General features: G+C 35.6%; 1 protein-coding gene across 6 annotated transcripts in view; it reads right to left on the bottom strand.

The window, feature by feature from the left end:
• Window positions 1-38: 38 nt before the first annotated feature.
• LOC108742153 (PR domain zinc finger protein 16-like) overlaps window positions 39-17,662 on the bottom strand; it is a 159,201-nt gene continuing 141,577 nt past the window's right edge. For 3 of the 6 annotated variants that reach the window (XM_018477220.1, XM_018477244.1, XM_018477253.1), the window contains exons 5-8: window positions 5,222-5,324; window positions 3,413-3,569; window positions 3,174-3,359; window positions 39-3,017 (exon numbers count right to left, since the gene is read on the bottom strand). In XM_018477220.1, coding sequence (XP_018332722.1) covers window positions 1,269-3,017; window positions 3,174-3,359; window positions 3,413-3,569; window positions 5,222-5,324 — 2,195 coding nt within the window. In that variant the 3' untranslated portion in view covers window positions 39-1,268. The remainder of the gene's footprint in view (window positions 3,018-3,173; window positions 3,360-3,412; window positions 3,570-5,221; window positions 5,325-17,662) is intronic. The other 3 variants (XM_018477224.1, XM_018477227.1, XM_018477234.1) reach the window with 3 other exon arrangements.

Below are 17,662 nucleotides of genomic sequence, written 5' to 3' on the forward strand. Positions count from 1 at the left end.
CGCATATTTGTTTTAAATTGGTTTATTTCCAAATAATCTTTACAGTACAGGGTGCATTATCAGTCAAAAGGATCTGTAATACATAGTTAAAGTTTGAAGTACATTGCATTACAAGATAAAACTATTCTAGTACTTGTTTTTTTTTAACCTGCACAAGCACTCGAAAGAAACTTTGTACAGCATAACAACAAAATTTGTACCTTAATACGTGATACATAACGTTCAAAACATGGTTTCGATATGTGTATGAAATTTCAAATTTCTTTACACAAAAAATTATTTTTATTTTCCTTTCAATTTAAATTTTAAGTAACAATATAATAAGTCGTTATCTAATAGAAAATAAGAATAATGAAATACTTAAATTAAACGTTGTTCTTGCCCCAAAACACCTTTGGGACACCGTGTACCTATATAAAAAACTAACGGAAATTTTGTTTTGTAAAAAAATTTGAAACTGCATTGTTGCTTCGGTGCAATTGTTTTAAAGATTCGACGATCAAGCATTCATAATGTTGCGGCTGCTTAAATCTAGTATGGCAAATTAAGATAGTAATTTTCGTATTTACATTTCAAAAACTTGTATGTACATAAAGTTTATTTACAATGGAAAACACATTCATACTTTTAAATTCCTTGTTGTTTTATTATCATTAAGGTGAGTATCAAAAAGTGTATTACTTGGTGACATTATCTTACAAATGTGCACTTATAATTTAAATAGTGTAGGAACTTTTAAAATAATGGTCGCTCACTGATTAAAAAGAGAAAGCTTATTGTTTTGTTGGTATTCTCAAGATATTTAAAGCTTGTGCAAAATTTTAACTAAAAATTTTTCCTTGGTCGTGTAAAAACGGATTTCTTATGAGTCTGCAGTTAGAATTACATACGTAAAAAATGTGTATTTTATATTAAAAAAATTCTCTTTAATTGTTATAAATTGTTTAACTCTTTCTTGAAGAACTTAATTCAAAAATGAAATCAAAATTTCTAACTAAATTTCACTGGATCTACGAAATATAACATAAGAATACCATACACATAGTTTTAAGTGTTAAAAAAAATTATGGAGCTGTCAATTTTAAAATTAGGACTTGAGAGCTGTAAACTTCAATAATCAATTAAATTACAAATTAGGCTTAGTTACAATTGCTTTATAACTGTGAAAAAGTTGTATGTTGAGAGTTTATCCTACACCTTTTCAAATACAATTGAACAAATGTCATACAAAACCTTCTTCATTATTTCCTCTCATGGGAAAAATAACACTAAGTGGACACTTCTAAAGGATGGTCGTTATTATTGAATATCTCCTCTTTCTCTTGCTTAATCTTCCCGTCTAATAGTGGAACATCTAAAGTCGTCTTCGTATAGTCACCTTTTCCTTCAGTATATTCCATCATGGGGTATGATTTCGTATCGTCTTCTGCTTTCCTGCTAAATGGATCATCTGCTATTTTCTCGTAAGGAGAAACAAACAACTCATTGTCGTTATAGTTGGAACCGGAATAGGTTACTTTTCCCATAAAGTTCCTTATTTCATCAAAATAAGTATCCTCTTTTTCCGTTTCGTTACTACTTCCTGGGGAATCAGCTACTGCAACACCTCCACTGCCATCGTCAGCTTCGTGCTTCTTCAAATGTCTATCTAAATTAGTTTGTTGGCCAAAACAACGATCACAAAGGGGACACTTAAACGGTTTTTCTTTATTATGGATATTCCGGACATGGCGTTGAAGGTTTGACGAAATACTAAAGGATCTCTCACAATATCTACATTTGTACGGTTGTTCGCCCGTGTGCGTTCGTAGATGCCTTGTGAGATTCGCAGATCGAGGAAACACTTTTCCGCAGAATTTGCAAGCATAGCGATCTTTAGTTTTTGGACCCTGCGCTTGTTGCTTCAGAACCTCCACGTACGGCTTTATCTCTGCATAATTTTGCAGACCAAGACGAACCATATCAAAATGGCGGCAGTTTTGAAGATTATGCATAACTGTAAATCGTGGAGGGTAAATAGGCGGCGGAAGAAGACGGTCGTTGTTGGGCAGAAGAGATAAGGAAGGAAAATTAGGTCTAGGCATCTCTAAAAGCATTGGATGAATGGGTTTCGGATACGCCATATGGGGACCTGCTCTATCTTCTTGGAATTTTTGGGGGGCTTCAGGCGAAACGTATTCCTTTGTATCCATCTTCTCATCTTCGGAACTACTTCTAGGAAAGGATTCCATATCATCTGCTATATGTTTTGAGTCGTTTTCGACCTCTGGAATCTCCATTGCGTTCTTTTTGTTTGAAACACTTAAATCTAAGGGCTGTTCAAGTACATTCTCATCACAATTTGATTTTGAAGGGCTTCTAACTGTCTCGATTGAAGGACTTCTGGTAGTCGACAAATCCTTGGGCATATCGCTGGGAGTGTCGGATTCAGTCGTTTTTCTTTTCAACTGGCTTCGAGGATTGCTGAAGACAGCACCTGTTGGTGCAGGCCTTGCGGGAGAAGGGGCCATATTCGATGACGCTTCTTCAGCGGTTGGCGGACTAACTTTTGCTGATACTGAAGCAACTCTAGGAGGAGTGAAACGTTCCTTCAAGGGAGAAATTGCGTCTGGACCGGTAATTCGCATTTTCTTTTGCGAAGGAATCAGACCTTCCTGTTTTCTCCTTCGAAGTTGATCAAAATACCAGGGATACATATAAGATGCAGGAGGCCCAGTATGTGGAAATATAGGAGGATAGGGAGGAAAATGGTTTGAAAATAAAGGAAACTGACTAGCGGCAGGGGGGCGGTACATAGAAAACGGATTGTTTCCAGCCATGGGATTTAAGGACAATGCCGGTGGAGTACAAGTCGGATTAGTTAATTGTGTCGTATTAGTAGTACCACAGAAGCGAGTATGTTTTGACAAAGACGTTGATGTGGTGAAGGACTGTCCACATTTCACACATTTTATCTGCATTCGGCAGTCTGCATGCATACGTTTATGGCGGCACAAATTAGAGAACTGAGTGTAGGCCTGTGGACAAAAACAACAACAATAAATCCTGAATCATCGTCCAAAAGTTTGTAGGCGCTAGAAGGTTACAATTATGTAAAAATGCTGCCCTTAGTACAATTATACACTTGGATGAGTTACAAATTTATTATAAGGGAACCAAAAATTAGCACTTACTATTCTTACCTTACAACAGACTTCGCATTGGAAAGGTTTTACCGAGGAATGAATATGCGTGTGTTGCTTCAAGCCAGATGATGTGGCAAAGGTTTTTCCACATTCAGGACAAGCGTGAGACCTAGCACCCGCATGGTGGGTTCTTATATGTCTCTGTAGGTTACTCGGATCGCTGAAGACCTGCAACTGTTCGTTAATTTTCTTCTGCAATGATAATGTTTATTTGATTTTGATCTGACCTTTGGACAATTTTCGCAATGATACTTCCTCGTCTCACCGTGCACCACGGCTCTGTGTCGAATGAGGCAAGGTCGATGGGAGTACGCTTTCGGGCAAATGTCGCAGCGAAGCTCGTCTTTCTGATAACTGTGTTTCAGTATTAGGTGCTCATCCAATCTAAAACAAAATGATTTGCAAATGAAGTGAAATCCATCTGCCTAAACGAATGTGAGATGATGCTTGGATTTTCTGGTTGGATACATCATCATCGTTGGGTCTTGCCAATATCTACTGTTCGTTTCAAGAAGTTAAGAGATATGCCCCTTCCCTTTATTAGGATGCGCCGTAGCATAATTTCAAATTCAATCATATTTGTCCGCGGAGCTCATTTCTCCACCGATCATCCAGCGAGAACTAGACGAAAGTGTACAGTACTATTTGCAAAATTATTTAAACTGCTAAAGAATATGCTTCATTTAAAAGCATATTTAGTCAAAAACAATAACAAGTGAATTAACTTAACGTTCTACACATCTATATAAAACTTTTGCTTTGTTTTCTATTAATTTATGTACATTTTTGTTTTAAGAAATTGGTAAACATTTTCGTCTAGTACTGTACAGTTCTAGCCGATCTTTTAAGAGCGCCCATAGAGAGCTCTGCTCGTTCAAGTTTGTTCCGACTATTTCTGTCTCGCTCACGCCTAGTGTGTATTCTTTCTATATTAGCGCAGATTTCTTCAAGGTCACAACTCTAACAAATTGAAATGGACGGTACTATGGCTTATTCAAGTGCTGCAGTGTTCTAAATTCAAATTAAATTCTATTGAAGTGTTTACGTACAACTGCGAAAAAAGTAGTAATTTGCTACTGACTGCACACTATTTTCAAAATGCTTGGAAGTGTTAGTATTAGGCGGTCTACTCACCAATACAAAAGTATGACTGCTAGTGACATGATTAATGAGTAATCATTAAGTAAATGGCTTTCTGAAGAGCCATGTGAATATTCACATCTGCTTCACTAGATACGATTAAGCGCCTTTTATTGATCAAAATACTGATGCATTATTTACTAATTGTCGCTGGAGTCACAAGTTTTGCACAAACGGTGATCGTGGAAAATCAAACGTCATTAAAACATTAAAATTTTAAAAGACAAATGACAAACTAATTAAAGATAAAAGCTACCGTTACGTGGAATATCGTCCGAGATTTATGCTTGCGATAAATATAAAAAAAGAATGCTGGAATATTTTACTTATCGAACAGTGGTCAACAATAGAAATTTAATTGAAAGCGGTGTGACACATGAGAATTTCTAGATTTAGTAATGCAGAAAATGGGATCTGATTCTTCCTATTACTATCACAATAATAATTCAGTAAAATGTTTTTGATTGAAAAGTGTCCAAACTATTAAATAGGGAATCAATTAGGGATAGATAGTATTGACATGAGACGTTGATATTGGCGTCGCGTGATCGTCGATTGTTTTTAATGCAGAATTACTTCAGTGACATCGCAATCGCTATACAGTAGAGCCGTCGATGCCACGACGCTCACCTGTGGACGCCACCTCCTCGCCCAATTATCTGCATGCGATTTAAGGATCACGCCGCTCTTTTATTTTACTAATAATGGCTTTTCTCTTACAAGTTAACGTTTCAATTTAAATTGCTAATTATTTTTTACGTGTCATACTAAAGCCCCATTCGGACACATGAATTAAATGGTGTGAATATTTATAATCATGACACGACACGACTCATAAAATTCAATTACTTTGTCAAAAAAAAACTTTTAAACTGCTAATCTTACGGAATACTTACTTATCTACGTCTACAAACGGCTGATCACATAGGGGGCATCGCGGTTCGTCGTCGTTTTCACTGTCGTCGTCATGATCAACTTCAGTTGTACTGAGTTGAGAATCTGGAACAATAAACTTATCAGAAATAATCGTTTATTTGCGAAACTTCGTCACATATTTTTGTTCATTAATTTGCAACGCAACGTGTAATTCTGATCGAATTTTATGAAACGCTTTTAAATTGTACCTAAATCTTTAAAGATTCATTACCGCCAACACAACCTGTCGCCACTGAGAACCACAACGATAAAGTGAATTCACTAATTATCCTCGACAGTAACAAGTACCTAGACGTAAAACATTCACAGGTAGCTTGATGAGAACTAAATAACAATGATAAGTCCGTTCGTCAGAGTGTGTGGCATATTGCACCCGATCACCTGCCACCCTATTGGCGTGTCAAAGTTGAAAGCATCCCTCTCTTCGTCGTTTCCACCTTTCTTTGTTTTCCGCCACGCAGTGAAGGACGATACACCATGCTTAAACCCCAATAACGCAACTTCTAATAAGTATTGTTAAGGGGTTACAGTAAATATTGTATCTACAATTTTATTCCTTTAAAAATTCAAATTAGATTCCTGGAAAATTTCATTTTTACCCTTGGAAGACTATGTACATCTGATACGTATGCCAATAATAATTTAATTTTAAAGCAATTACATGTCTGAATATTTAAAATTCACCTACTTAAGATCAAACAAATGCGTGACTTTTTGTTATGTATCACGCCAGCTTATCGAAATTAATAAACGACATGAAAGGAGGGTAAGTTTACTTTAAAATACACTTTATCCGAGTTGATAATCATTTAAAATATTGGCGTGCCGTATGCGGCTCCATAAAAATTATTCATCATTTTTAAATGTCACGCGTTATGTAAAACGGTAGCCATTGTAATAATGAATTTATTACATGAAAGATACACGACCCCAAATAAACAAAGTCGAGTATATGTACGTATACCTACTAAGTAAAAGTAACGGAGATTTTTTGATAAATAAATAATTGATCAATATATGATAATATATATTTGAAAATTTAAAACTAAAGCTGACTCAATAAACTAACAAAATCACTATGAAATCCTTCTGCAGAATATTTTTTTTAAGAATGCAGTCAAATTTATCTTTTATGAAGCAGTGGAAGACGTTAAACAAAACACAGTTGGAAAATTCATCAGTTTAATTTCTAATTGTTTACTTTATATTATCTGTCATCGTCTTATTCAGATTTTCATTTAAAATTGCAGGGATATGATACAGAGATAGAACAGTGATACGTATTATTTATGTGTTCCCGGAAATGTATGAAATCCGAGATTGTATACAATTCCTAGGAAATGTATATAATTCCTAAAATCGCCAGGAAATATATGAAATAAATTATATTAGACACATTTCCTAGGAAATTTATACATTTCCGTAAATAGGCAATAATACAGCAGGCTGCTTGGAGATGTACCCATATCCATTGGTCATTGTTTGGTTTGGGAGACTTATGACAGACTGGAGTTTCTTTATGTTCCTGCCCGCCGGAGATGTTAGAATAATGTAAGGAAGTTACATGATAACCTTGAATTTTTAGTATGTTGTAGGGGCAGGGGCCTTAAAGAAACTCCAGTCTGTCATAAATCTACCTAATAACCAAACAATAATTTTTATATATTTCCTAGTACAATATAGAAATGTCATACAATTAAATTAAATATTAAAAAATCTTTGAAACAATATTTTATAGATTTCCTAAATAGCCTCGGAATTGTATACATTTCCTAGGAATTGTATACGATTGCTAGATTTCATACATTTCCGATAACATATATATATAAAGAGCAACAGGCAGTAATATACGGACGCTATGGAAGTCAATAAGAAATAGGCGAGATAAGTTGGTAGGACACAGGCATGAAGGGCTAGTCAGCGAGATATTAGAAACAGAAATGAGACTTACGAGGAGTAGAATTAGACCTAGATTCTATTAGACACAAATAGTTAAAGATGGGGGATGTTCTAGATTTAGGGAAATTGAAAGATTAGCCTAGGATAGGAAACAGTGGAGGTGGGTGTCCAATCAGTCTTATTAGGACAATGATGAAGTTTTGAAACTAGTTAACGGAATATAAAAGCCTTTCAAATATCCCTGTTTTTTTCTATGATAATAGTCATTAATAAAACAAATTAATGTCATCGTCACAGTTCAGCCTGACTTTGGAAGGTTACTCTATAAATCGATAATGATGATAGTGTTTGTGTGGTATGAAATAACTAATGATTCAATGGCGACTGCTGTCGGTAGTTTCCATATTTTTTTTATTTCGTTTACAAGTGCTACAGACAACCACTTGTGTGCTATTAACACGAAACACACATACGTGTATATAGGTTAAAGAGGGGCATTGGGGTCGTGATGGCGTGCTCGTAAGGATTTCCTGCAGGGGTGGTTTAACCCCCGGCTGCGATCGTGATTGATAACTGATTTTTATTATTTACGCTTGTTACTTTTTCCGTTGATTTTTGACCAGTGACTAAGGGACGTTATGGCTTCTTTACCCCTTTTTTGACGTTGTTTTCAAATGTCCGTTAGAACGAATATATTTTACGCGGAAACTAATCTCATGGGACCATAAAAAATTAACAATATTAAACTTTTTATGACATGCGTGATGTTTTTAGACGATGGGGAACCGAAAGGGCCTAGTTATGTAGAAACATTTATTTATTTAAGGTGGAATAAGTTCCTAGCTGAAAAGGATATTATTGGCGTCGCGTGATCGTCGATTGTTTTTAATGCAGAATTACTTCAGTGACATCGCAATCGCTATACCTACAGTAGAGCCGTCGATGCCACGACGCTCACCTGTGGACGCCACCTCCTCGCCCAATTATCTGCATGCGATTCAAGGATCACGCCGCTCTTTTATTTTACTAATAATGGCTTTTCTCTTACAAGTTAACGTTTCAATTTAAATTGCTAATTATTTTTTACGTGTCATACTAAAGCCCCATTCGGACACATGAATTAAATGGTGTGAATATTTATAATCATGACACGCCACGNTCTTATTCAGATTTTCATTTAAAATTGCAGGGATATGATACAGAGATAGAACAGTGATACGTATTATTTATGTGTTCCCGGAAATGTATGAAATCCGAGATTGTATACAATTCCTAGGAAATGTATATTATTCCTAAAATCGCCAGGAAATATATGAAATAAATTATATTAGACACATTTCCTAGGAAATTTATACATTTCCGTAAATAGGCAATAATACAGCAGGCTGCTTGGAGATGTACCCATATCCATTGGTCATTGTTTGGTTTGGGAGACTCATGACAGACTGGAGTTTCTTTATGTTCCTGCAAGCCGAAGATGTTAGAATAATGTAAGGAAGTTACATGATAACCTTGAATTTTTAGTATGTTGTAGGGGCAGGGGCCTTAAAGAAACTCCAGTCTGTCATAAATCTACCTAATAACCAAACAATAATTTTTATATATTTCCTAGTACAATATAGAAATGTCATACAATTAAATTAAATATTAAAAAATCTTTGAAACAATATTTTATAGATTTCCTAAATAGCCTCGGAATTGTATACATTTCCTAGGAATTGTATACGATTGCTAGATTTCATACATTTCCGATAACATATATATATAAAGAGCAACAGGCAGTAATATACGGACGCTATGGAAGTCAATAAGAAATAGGCGAGATAAGTTGGTAGGACACAGGCATGAAGGGCTAGTCAGCGAGATATTAGAAGCAGAAATGGGACTTACGAGGAGTAGAATTAGACCTAGATTAGATTAGACACAAATAGTTAAGGATGGGGGATGTTCTAGATTTAGGGAAATTGGAAGATTAGCCTAGGATAGGAAACAGTGGAGGTGGGTGTCCAATCAGTCTTATTAGGACAATGATGAAGTTTTGAAACTAGTTAACGGAATATAAAAGCCTTTCAAATATCCCTGTTTTTTTCTATGATAATAGTCATTAATAAAACAAATTAATGTCATCGTCACAGTTCAGCCTGACTTTGGAAGGTTACTCTATAAATCGATAATGATGATAGTGTTTGTGTGGTATGAAATAACTAATGATTCAATGGCGACTGCTGTCGGTAGTTTCCATATTTTTTTTATTTCGTTTACAAGTGCTACAGACAACCACTTGTGTGCTATTAACACGAAACACACATACGTGTATATAGGTTAAAGAGGGGCATTGGGGTCGTGATGGCGTGCTCGTAAGGATTTCCTGCAGGGGTGGTTTAACCCCCGGCTGCGATCGTGATTGATAACTGATTTTTATTATTTACGCTTGTTACTTTTTCCGTTGATTTTTGACCAGTGACTAAGGGACGTTATGGCTTCTTTACCCCTTTTTTGACGTTGTTTTCAAATGTCCGTTAGAACGAATATATTTTACGCGGAAACTAATCTCATGGGACCATAAAAAATTAACAATATTAAACTTTTTATGACATGCGTGATGTTTTTAGACGATGGGGAACCGAAAGGGCCTAGTTATGTAGAAACATTTATTTATTTAAGGTGGAATAAGTTCCTAGCTGAAAAGGATATAACATTGTTTGATTTTAAGGGGTAGATATACGCTGGACAACAGATAAATTAGGTAAATGTTATATTTTAAAACAGACACGACAAACTGTATTTATTTAAATTTGTAAACATATAATGCGACTATTATTATAATGTCAGTGTTAGGTATTTAGGAAGTCAGATAAGTCAGGACGGAAGGAGAAGTAGAGGATAGCGCAGGGTCGAATCGCTTTCAATAAAAAGAAGTCACTTCAAATCAAATGATTCGAAGTGGTCTGTAGCATCGTGCTACAGATGGCGTTTACTGCCCCATTCGTAGTATCTTCTAGAAGTCACTTCTATGCTCGCGAACGGTTAATTTAGAAATTCGAAAAAGATTGTTAAAGGTGTATGTTTGGAGCGCGGCCATGTACGGGTGCGAAACATGGACGTTGGGCACAGCTGAAAACAAATGATTAGAAGCGTTCGAAATGTGATGTTACAGGCGAATGATGAGGATATTGTGGATAGAGGTTAGAAATGAAGAGGTATTAGAAAGAATAGGAGAACAGAGGATTCTATGGAAGTCAATAAGGAATAGGAGAGATAGGTTTGTAGGACACCTTCTCAGGTATGAAGATATAGTCAGAGACATATTAGAGGTAGAAACGGGAGTTAGGAGGGGTAGAGACCTAGATTAGATTACTGCTCGCAAATAGTTAAGGATGTGGGCTGTTCTAGTTTTAGGGAAATGCGAAGATTAGTTCAGGATAGGAAAGAGTAGAGATGCGTGTCCAACCAGTCTGATTGACGACCTTATGATGATGAGTCAGTATTAAGAGAAGCATACAAATAAAAAAGATTCTACTGATGTAACAGTGAAGAATTTAAAAATTATACCTCACCTGACTAATTAGAACAAAATCTACAAATTTACGACCGGAATGTTTTTTTTGCGTCGAAATTCGTTTGCAAAATTAAAATTACATACTTCAAATTACCATCTATCATTGGCATGAAGAACAAAAGTCAGCCTCTATAATTTTAAAATCATTAAGAGTCCGCTGTTACCATTCTTCTATCGAGCCATTATTATTTCGAAAAACCAGACCAAGTTCTCATGCAATTCCACAGTCATCCATGCCGTATGGATACAATTAATTTTACAGAATTGCTAATGATTAAAAATTAAAATGACACTTCTCCATCTCACGGTTTGTTCCAAGTCAGTGACACGTAACCGATAACCGCCAAAAGAAGTAATTTTCCCACGTCTGGGACGTAGATCACCTCATCGTTACAATAATTCGTGTAGGTAGAATCTATGAACCATTAAGTGGGTTGTTGGATATGCACTTGTGGTGCCTTATGGGATGATGCGAACGAGGGGGCACCTGTGGCTCGAACACGATCAGCGATCCAAAACAGGAAGCAACGGTTTTCCAAAATGTTCTCCATGAATTCGGTGAGAAGCGAATTCGTGCGGCCCCCCGTATACAAATAAAATTGCTTTCAAAAGGATCAGAGAAGAAATTTTATAAGTATTAGCTCATAGGTAAATCTTTTGTTATCCCTAATCCTTTTTCACGATTCTAAGTGTGTGAAAAATAAAATTTCTTGTTTGGACCATTTTTCTAACGTTGATTATTCTATGGGCATAAATAGTGGTCACATGTTATCAAACGATTATCTATTACGTTTGTATACACGTGTACCATTAATCCATAAATTTTTTCGAATGTAAACGGTCATGATATCCAAATTAAGAACCAATAATTCATTTAAATATATTTGCGTGACTGCCTGTTTGTTTCTTCCTATAATAATAGAGAATTAATTTCTGGTTCATATTTTGGCCAAGCCCTGACGAAGTGCCCATAATTACAATTCTACGATGTTTATCGCGGTGGATATCGATGACTAGATCTCCGCGACGAAGCATGGAAAAAGAAGCAGTAGTAGAGAACGCCAACTGCGAAACAATAGGCAACTGCAATGCCATATGGCACTGCGGACATGACCCCGTAAAAAAACACGTGTATTTAAATGTTCAGTAGTCGTTATTTATAGCCTCAATCATGCTGTAATGAGCTGCAGGCTCCACCTCTTGATTTACTTTACACCTTAGGATACTCTGCAAGGTATAATAAAACGAACGTAAAGGGGAGATACGAAGGTTATACAAAAGGATTATGACTGGTACCATTAATGAACAATATTGCTTTTGCATTTGATGATAGAATTAGGAATAAACATCCTACAAAAAATAATGTTTGATATGCAAAAAAAAGGAAAATATTTACTTATCATTCTATACTATACATACAAATTTTCTTGCCCTATTTCCCCATACAATATTGCAATACATACCTACAAAATTGTCTACAGTTCATTTCCACACAATCCCGTTTAAATTCCCTATTATTTCTTACTTATTCACAACTATTTGTCAGTACCCTCCTAATCCTTTTCTATTTTATAATTTATCATATCATACAATAAAATACCTTACGGTATACAGGTGAACTACTTTTTATCCTTTATTTTAACACTAAACCCCTCTCACGTTCCATCACCAAAGCACAACCCTTTCTTTTTTAATTATATTTTTTAGTAGGATCAGTCCATCGCCACTCCCACTTAATGTCTCCTTACAATCATCCAAATCTTTACTTTCCTCACATCCTCCCAGTACATGCATCATTGTTTCATCTCCCCTTTCACATATTCCTAATATCATTTCTTCTTCCTTTATCCAATACTTACATTTTGTACATTCATTTCCCACTCTAATCTTACAAATACGTCCACCTCCAGATAATCTGGCCACTAGTCTCCCTGCCATTTAGACATTTCACATATCTCGACTTTACAATACTTCTTAGATCTTCTCCCCTTATCATCTCTTTGCATCCTATTCTCACCATTTCCTCGGCACATACTCCCATTCGGTCCCATTCATTCAATTGTTCCTGATTCAACTTTAAATTGTCTGATGCACCATCCCTTTCTTTATCATATTTGGTCTTTGTTCTAATATTTAAAACCCTTTTCCTCAAATAATTCCTTTTTTATATCCCATCCATAAGCTTTTCAAGTTTTATCTCGTATTTTACCACCCTTTTTCAGGTTTCCTCTACCATCTTCCCACATTTTAATTCCCTGCGTCCAAAATAATCTGGTATATATCTATCCAACCGCAACACCTACTTTATATATTTCTTGTGAACGTTTTCCACCTGTTTCTCCTCCTTCCACCACCATACTTCTACTCCATAAAGAGCTATACTTTTAACCGTTGAATCAAACAACCTTTTTCTTCTAATCCAATCGTTCCCACATAATGTATACCCTATTTCCCATATACTTCCTAACATGGCATTTGCTTTCGCCAGTTACGTATCGATATGTATTTTATTATTGTTATTCTCTCCCATAACATATGTTATCCTAGGTATATATATTTTTTAACCTTTTCTATCTCTTCCCCTTTCCACCAAATCACTTTTTTTCTTTCCCCTTTCCACCTCTTACTTCCCCAAATTCCATGCACTTAATCTAACTAACATTTAACTCCAAACACTTCTTTCTTAAATATCTTCCCAACGCTACCATCATATCTTTCAATGCATCATGATTCGTGGCTATCAGGGAAATATCGACAGCATACGACAAAAAAGCCCATATTTTCTTTCTACCTACCACTATCCCACCCTCCCTTAGTATACTGATCTCTAACTCTAAATAACTTAGGTATGTATTAAATAATTGTATACTCAACTTACAACCTTGTCTTACACCCTTTTCCATCAAAAATTTCCTTGTGTCCCTAGCACTTAATCTTACAATCCCTGCAGTTTCCCCTATATATCTCCATTATTCTCCCAATTAACTGATATAAATGATGATCTTTGACATGTATCAACGCGAGCGAAGCCTCGGATAAAACCTAGTAAGATAATAAAATTGAAGCTGCAGCTGTTTTCATTACCTACGTGAGATTTGGAAATTAATTTCAGTACAATTTGAAGCCCTACTGCAAACACAATATTATTACCACCTTCTGGATAAACCCCGAATATCGGCATTACTAAATCAATCATTCGTAATATCGCTTAATAATAGCAACGTTTACAAACATCAGAATCTATCATCATCATTCCAAGTTGACCTTCAAAATTACTCAACCCTAAATATATATCGGTTTTATCTCGACCTGTCACGTCACGACGATCATTTCATTTCTTTTTTTTTCGCAAATGCATGACTCGCCGCATCTGGCACAAGTCACAAAGGCCGTGCATGTATGACATAATACCATCACCGCTGCATCGTTTATAATAACAACAACTGCATTTTCGCCTATGCCGAAACCATAAATAATAGTTGACATGCGTTTCTGGGATATGACGTAGAGATGACGACTCTATCCTGAAAGGGGTTTCGCCACAATGGGAGCTGTAATCCTGGCAAGCGTCGGGGCACGTGGCCAAGTCCGAATTCGGAAGGTTATGGCTCACGGCGTAGCCCACCTCAATCGTGGCCCGCGACTAATACGTTGCTACGCTATTTAGACAGAAAATTAATACGTTTGTTGTTTGGGATGGAACCGTTATACACACAAATCCCTTGTCGCCTGTACGCTGACATAAAAGACTACGTATAGGCGTTACCCTATCTGGTAAGATAGATAGATTCATCGAAATGAATGAAGGAGTTCGCTGAAAATATACAATTGCAATAATAAAATTCTCAACAATTTTAGAAAATACTACAAATAGCGTAGTAAACGCCATCTGGTCTACTTGTGTGGATATCTACTTCGAATTATTTTATTCTCAACAATTGTTAATATGGTAAGACACTCTATTTATGAAATAACAAATAGAATCAGTAAATTACTAGAAACGAAATGCTAAAAGGCTTTCTTCAGCGTTCTTAGTTTCTTCAAAATTCTTCTCATACATGGAAAATGATTTAAAACAAACCCGGGTCAAAAATTTGGTTGATCAATATTAATTTGAAATCATTTTTCGATTTTTTATCCACTACAAACTTCCTCAGATTAATGAGGAAAATATTTTTGTTGCTATTGGAGCATTGGTGCGTAAAGCCAAAGGTCCCGGGTTCTATTCCCGGTGGGGATGTGACAACAGCAACAAAAATATTTTCCTCATTAATCTGAGGAAGTTTGTAGTGGATAAAAAATCGAAAAATCATTTCAAATTAATATTGCATATTAACCACTATTAGTAACTATCAATGTCATAGGGTTTCATAAATTTAGTATATACATATAATTACGTTAATAAAAATCGACGGATCTTTAACTTTGTAGGTCGGTTTGTCGTGGTTGCTATTGTCATCTCTCGTAGCTTAGTAGTCAGAGCATTGGTGCGTTAAACCGAAGGTCCCGGGTTCGATTCCCGGCGGGGGCGTGGCAACAGTAAACAAAAATATTTTCTTTTCTTCATTAATCTGAGGAAGTTTGTAGTGGATAAAAAATCGAAAAATGATTTCAAATTAAAATTGCTTTAGTAACTAACAATGTCATAGGGTTTCATATATTTGGTTGATCAAAATGTGACAAAATTGCTAAATAAATACTAATTAGGTTAACTGGACCAAAATCACCAAATTCCAATTTAAATATCATCGATGATTTACTAGATAATACTAAACGCACAAAATTCCCACTTTCATTAATCAGTTCGTTTTAAAAATAAATCAATTAGTTAACCTTGGTAAGTTCTACCACTTTCCTTAGTGCATGCGGTGACTTTCAAGGATCATTGGCTTGTTGGGGCCATTTATCTAAAAGTTTTAGCCACTTGGTGGTAGTTGTTCTTGAAATATTTCTCTCTCTCGTTCTCTCTGAGTTTTCATTTTTGCCAGTGTGTTACACTACCGTTTGCAACTGTACTATGTATTTTTAATGCCAACACCCATAATGTCAACATCGACTTATCATTGATACGTCTGAAAGAATGTAATCCTGAAAACGTCAAAAATGATCGGTGCCTACTTAATAAGTGTTAAATAACTGTATAAATATGTAAATCAGTTATGTACCACACGTATCCAGTTCGATTTTTAGCGAAAATGTGTAACGTATAATTACTGGGATTGCGCAATATTTAACTGTGCATTGAAATCTGTCGGTCTTCCGGAAAAGTTAATGATATAATTTGTATTAATAATAAGATTGCCATGGCAACACACAAAGTGGTACAGACATGGACTTAAGTGGGATTAGGTATGATGCATAACTGCAAGAGCGCGGTCTATCGATATTATTAAATCGTACACTACATCTGCTCGATAAATAACAGTGGGTACCTAACACTATCAGTTAAAAATGTTGACCTTTCCATGTCTGATCCAGTTATGGCATAGTTTAAAGGTTTCCTAAATTAATTCTTAATAACTATTAATTATTCATACCCGTGCATTAGCATAAGGAATCGCCTTATTTTTTTTAAGCAGTCTTGATTTGTGACTTGTTAACGAGACAAATTCTATGTAATGAAATTTACACTTCCAACCTACTAAAAGGTTAAAAGTAAAACGGCGTAAAATTAATGCGTTCAACTTTTATGGTCAATTGAGAAGCACAAATATCAAGGTTACGTGTAATTTCTACTGAAATATTGAAATTACCTGAGAATTTATTCGCATTACTCCTAAGGAAAAAATGGTAACACTTAATTATAACGTTAAGAAATTATCAATTAAAGTAAGGAGGTAGACTGAATCATTAAGTAGCTGTATTCAAAGAGCAAACATTCCGGAAGTGATTTTGCTGTTCATTTCAATTTGTGTTCATTTTATCCGTCACAAGAACATGATACGTGGCATGTCTGTCATTTCTGAAACAAAATTCACCTGATCTTTTATCAACAAACGCTTCTACTCTTGGATAAAATTAGGAATTTGTTATAGAAATGGATATATAATCCCAATTAATTGTAAATGACTGTTTAATTCGTACCTACATACGTATATTATTTATAATTTAAATTTTGCGTAAAAAATAGCCGATGAATAAAATGCATATTACACCCCATTAAAAATTTGTGGCCGCTACATCTAAGAGGCCGTGAAGATTTTGAAAGGTTTATGACAAATCTTTTGCTTTATTACATGTCGTAAAAATAAATTATAAACAGGTATTTTAATACGGCTTGCTACAGGATGTTTCAATATAAAAATACACTCTTGTATCTAATATTTATCATTTACTTAGAAGATGTAACTATCTACTTATTAACTTTTGAANTCGGGTGAGAAAGTTGAGACGGACGAAATGAAGACAGAAGAGAGTGAAAGATTATCTGTGGAATATTACTGCCTCAGCATTTGCCTAAGTGATCCAAGGAAACCACAGAAAAACTTGGACCAAGGCAGACGGACGGACCCGGAATCGAACCGGCGTCCTCCCGAATGCTAAGCAATGGTCTAGTCCTCTAGGCCATGCCGCTCGGTTGATTGGACACCCACCTCCACTCTTTCCTATTCTGAGATAATTTCTGTTTCTGCTTCTGATATGTCTCTAACTAGTCCCTCGTCCCACAGAAGGTATCCTGTCAGCCTATTTCGCCTAATACTAATATTATCATTGTCATTGTCATTACCACCATTTCTACGACTGGTTAGACACTCACTTCCACTCTTTTCTATCCTGACTTAATCTTCGCATTTCTCTAAAACTAGAACATACCACATCCATAACTATTTGCGAACAGTAATCTAATCTAGGTCTACCTCTACTTCTGTTAACGCCTGTTTTTAATAGTCTCTGACTAGCCCTTCATGCCTGAGAAGGTATCTTGCCTATTTCTTATTTTCAT

The sequence above is a fragment of the Agrilus planipennis genome, unplaced genomic scaffold (genome assembly GCF_000699045.2).
Source record: "Agrilus planipennis isolate EAB-ADULT unplaced genomic scaffold, Apla_2.0 scaffold3, whole genome shotgun sequence".
NCBI classification, from domain to species: domain Eukaryota; kingdom Metazoa; phylum Arthropoda; class Insecta; order Coleoptera; family Buprestidae; genus Agrilus; species Agrilus planipennis.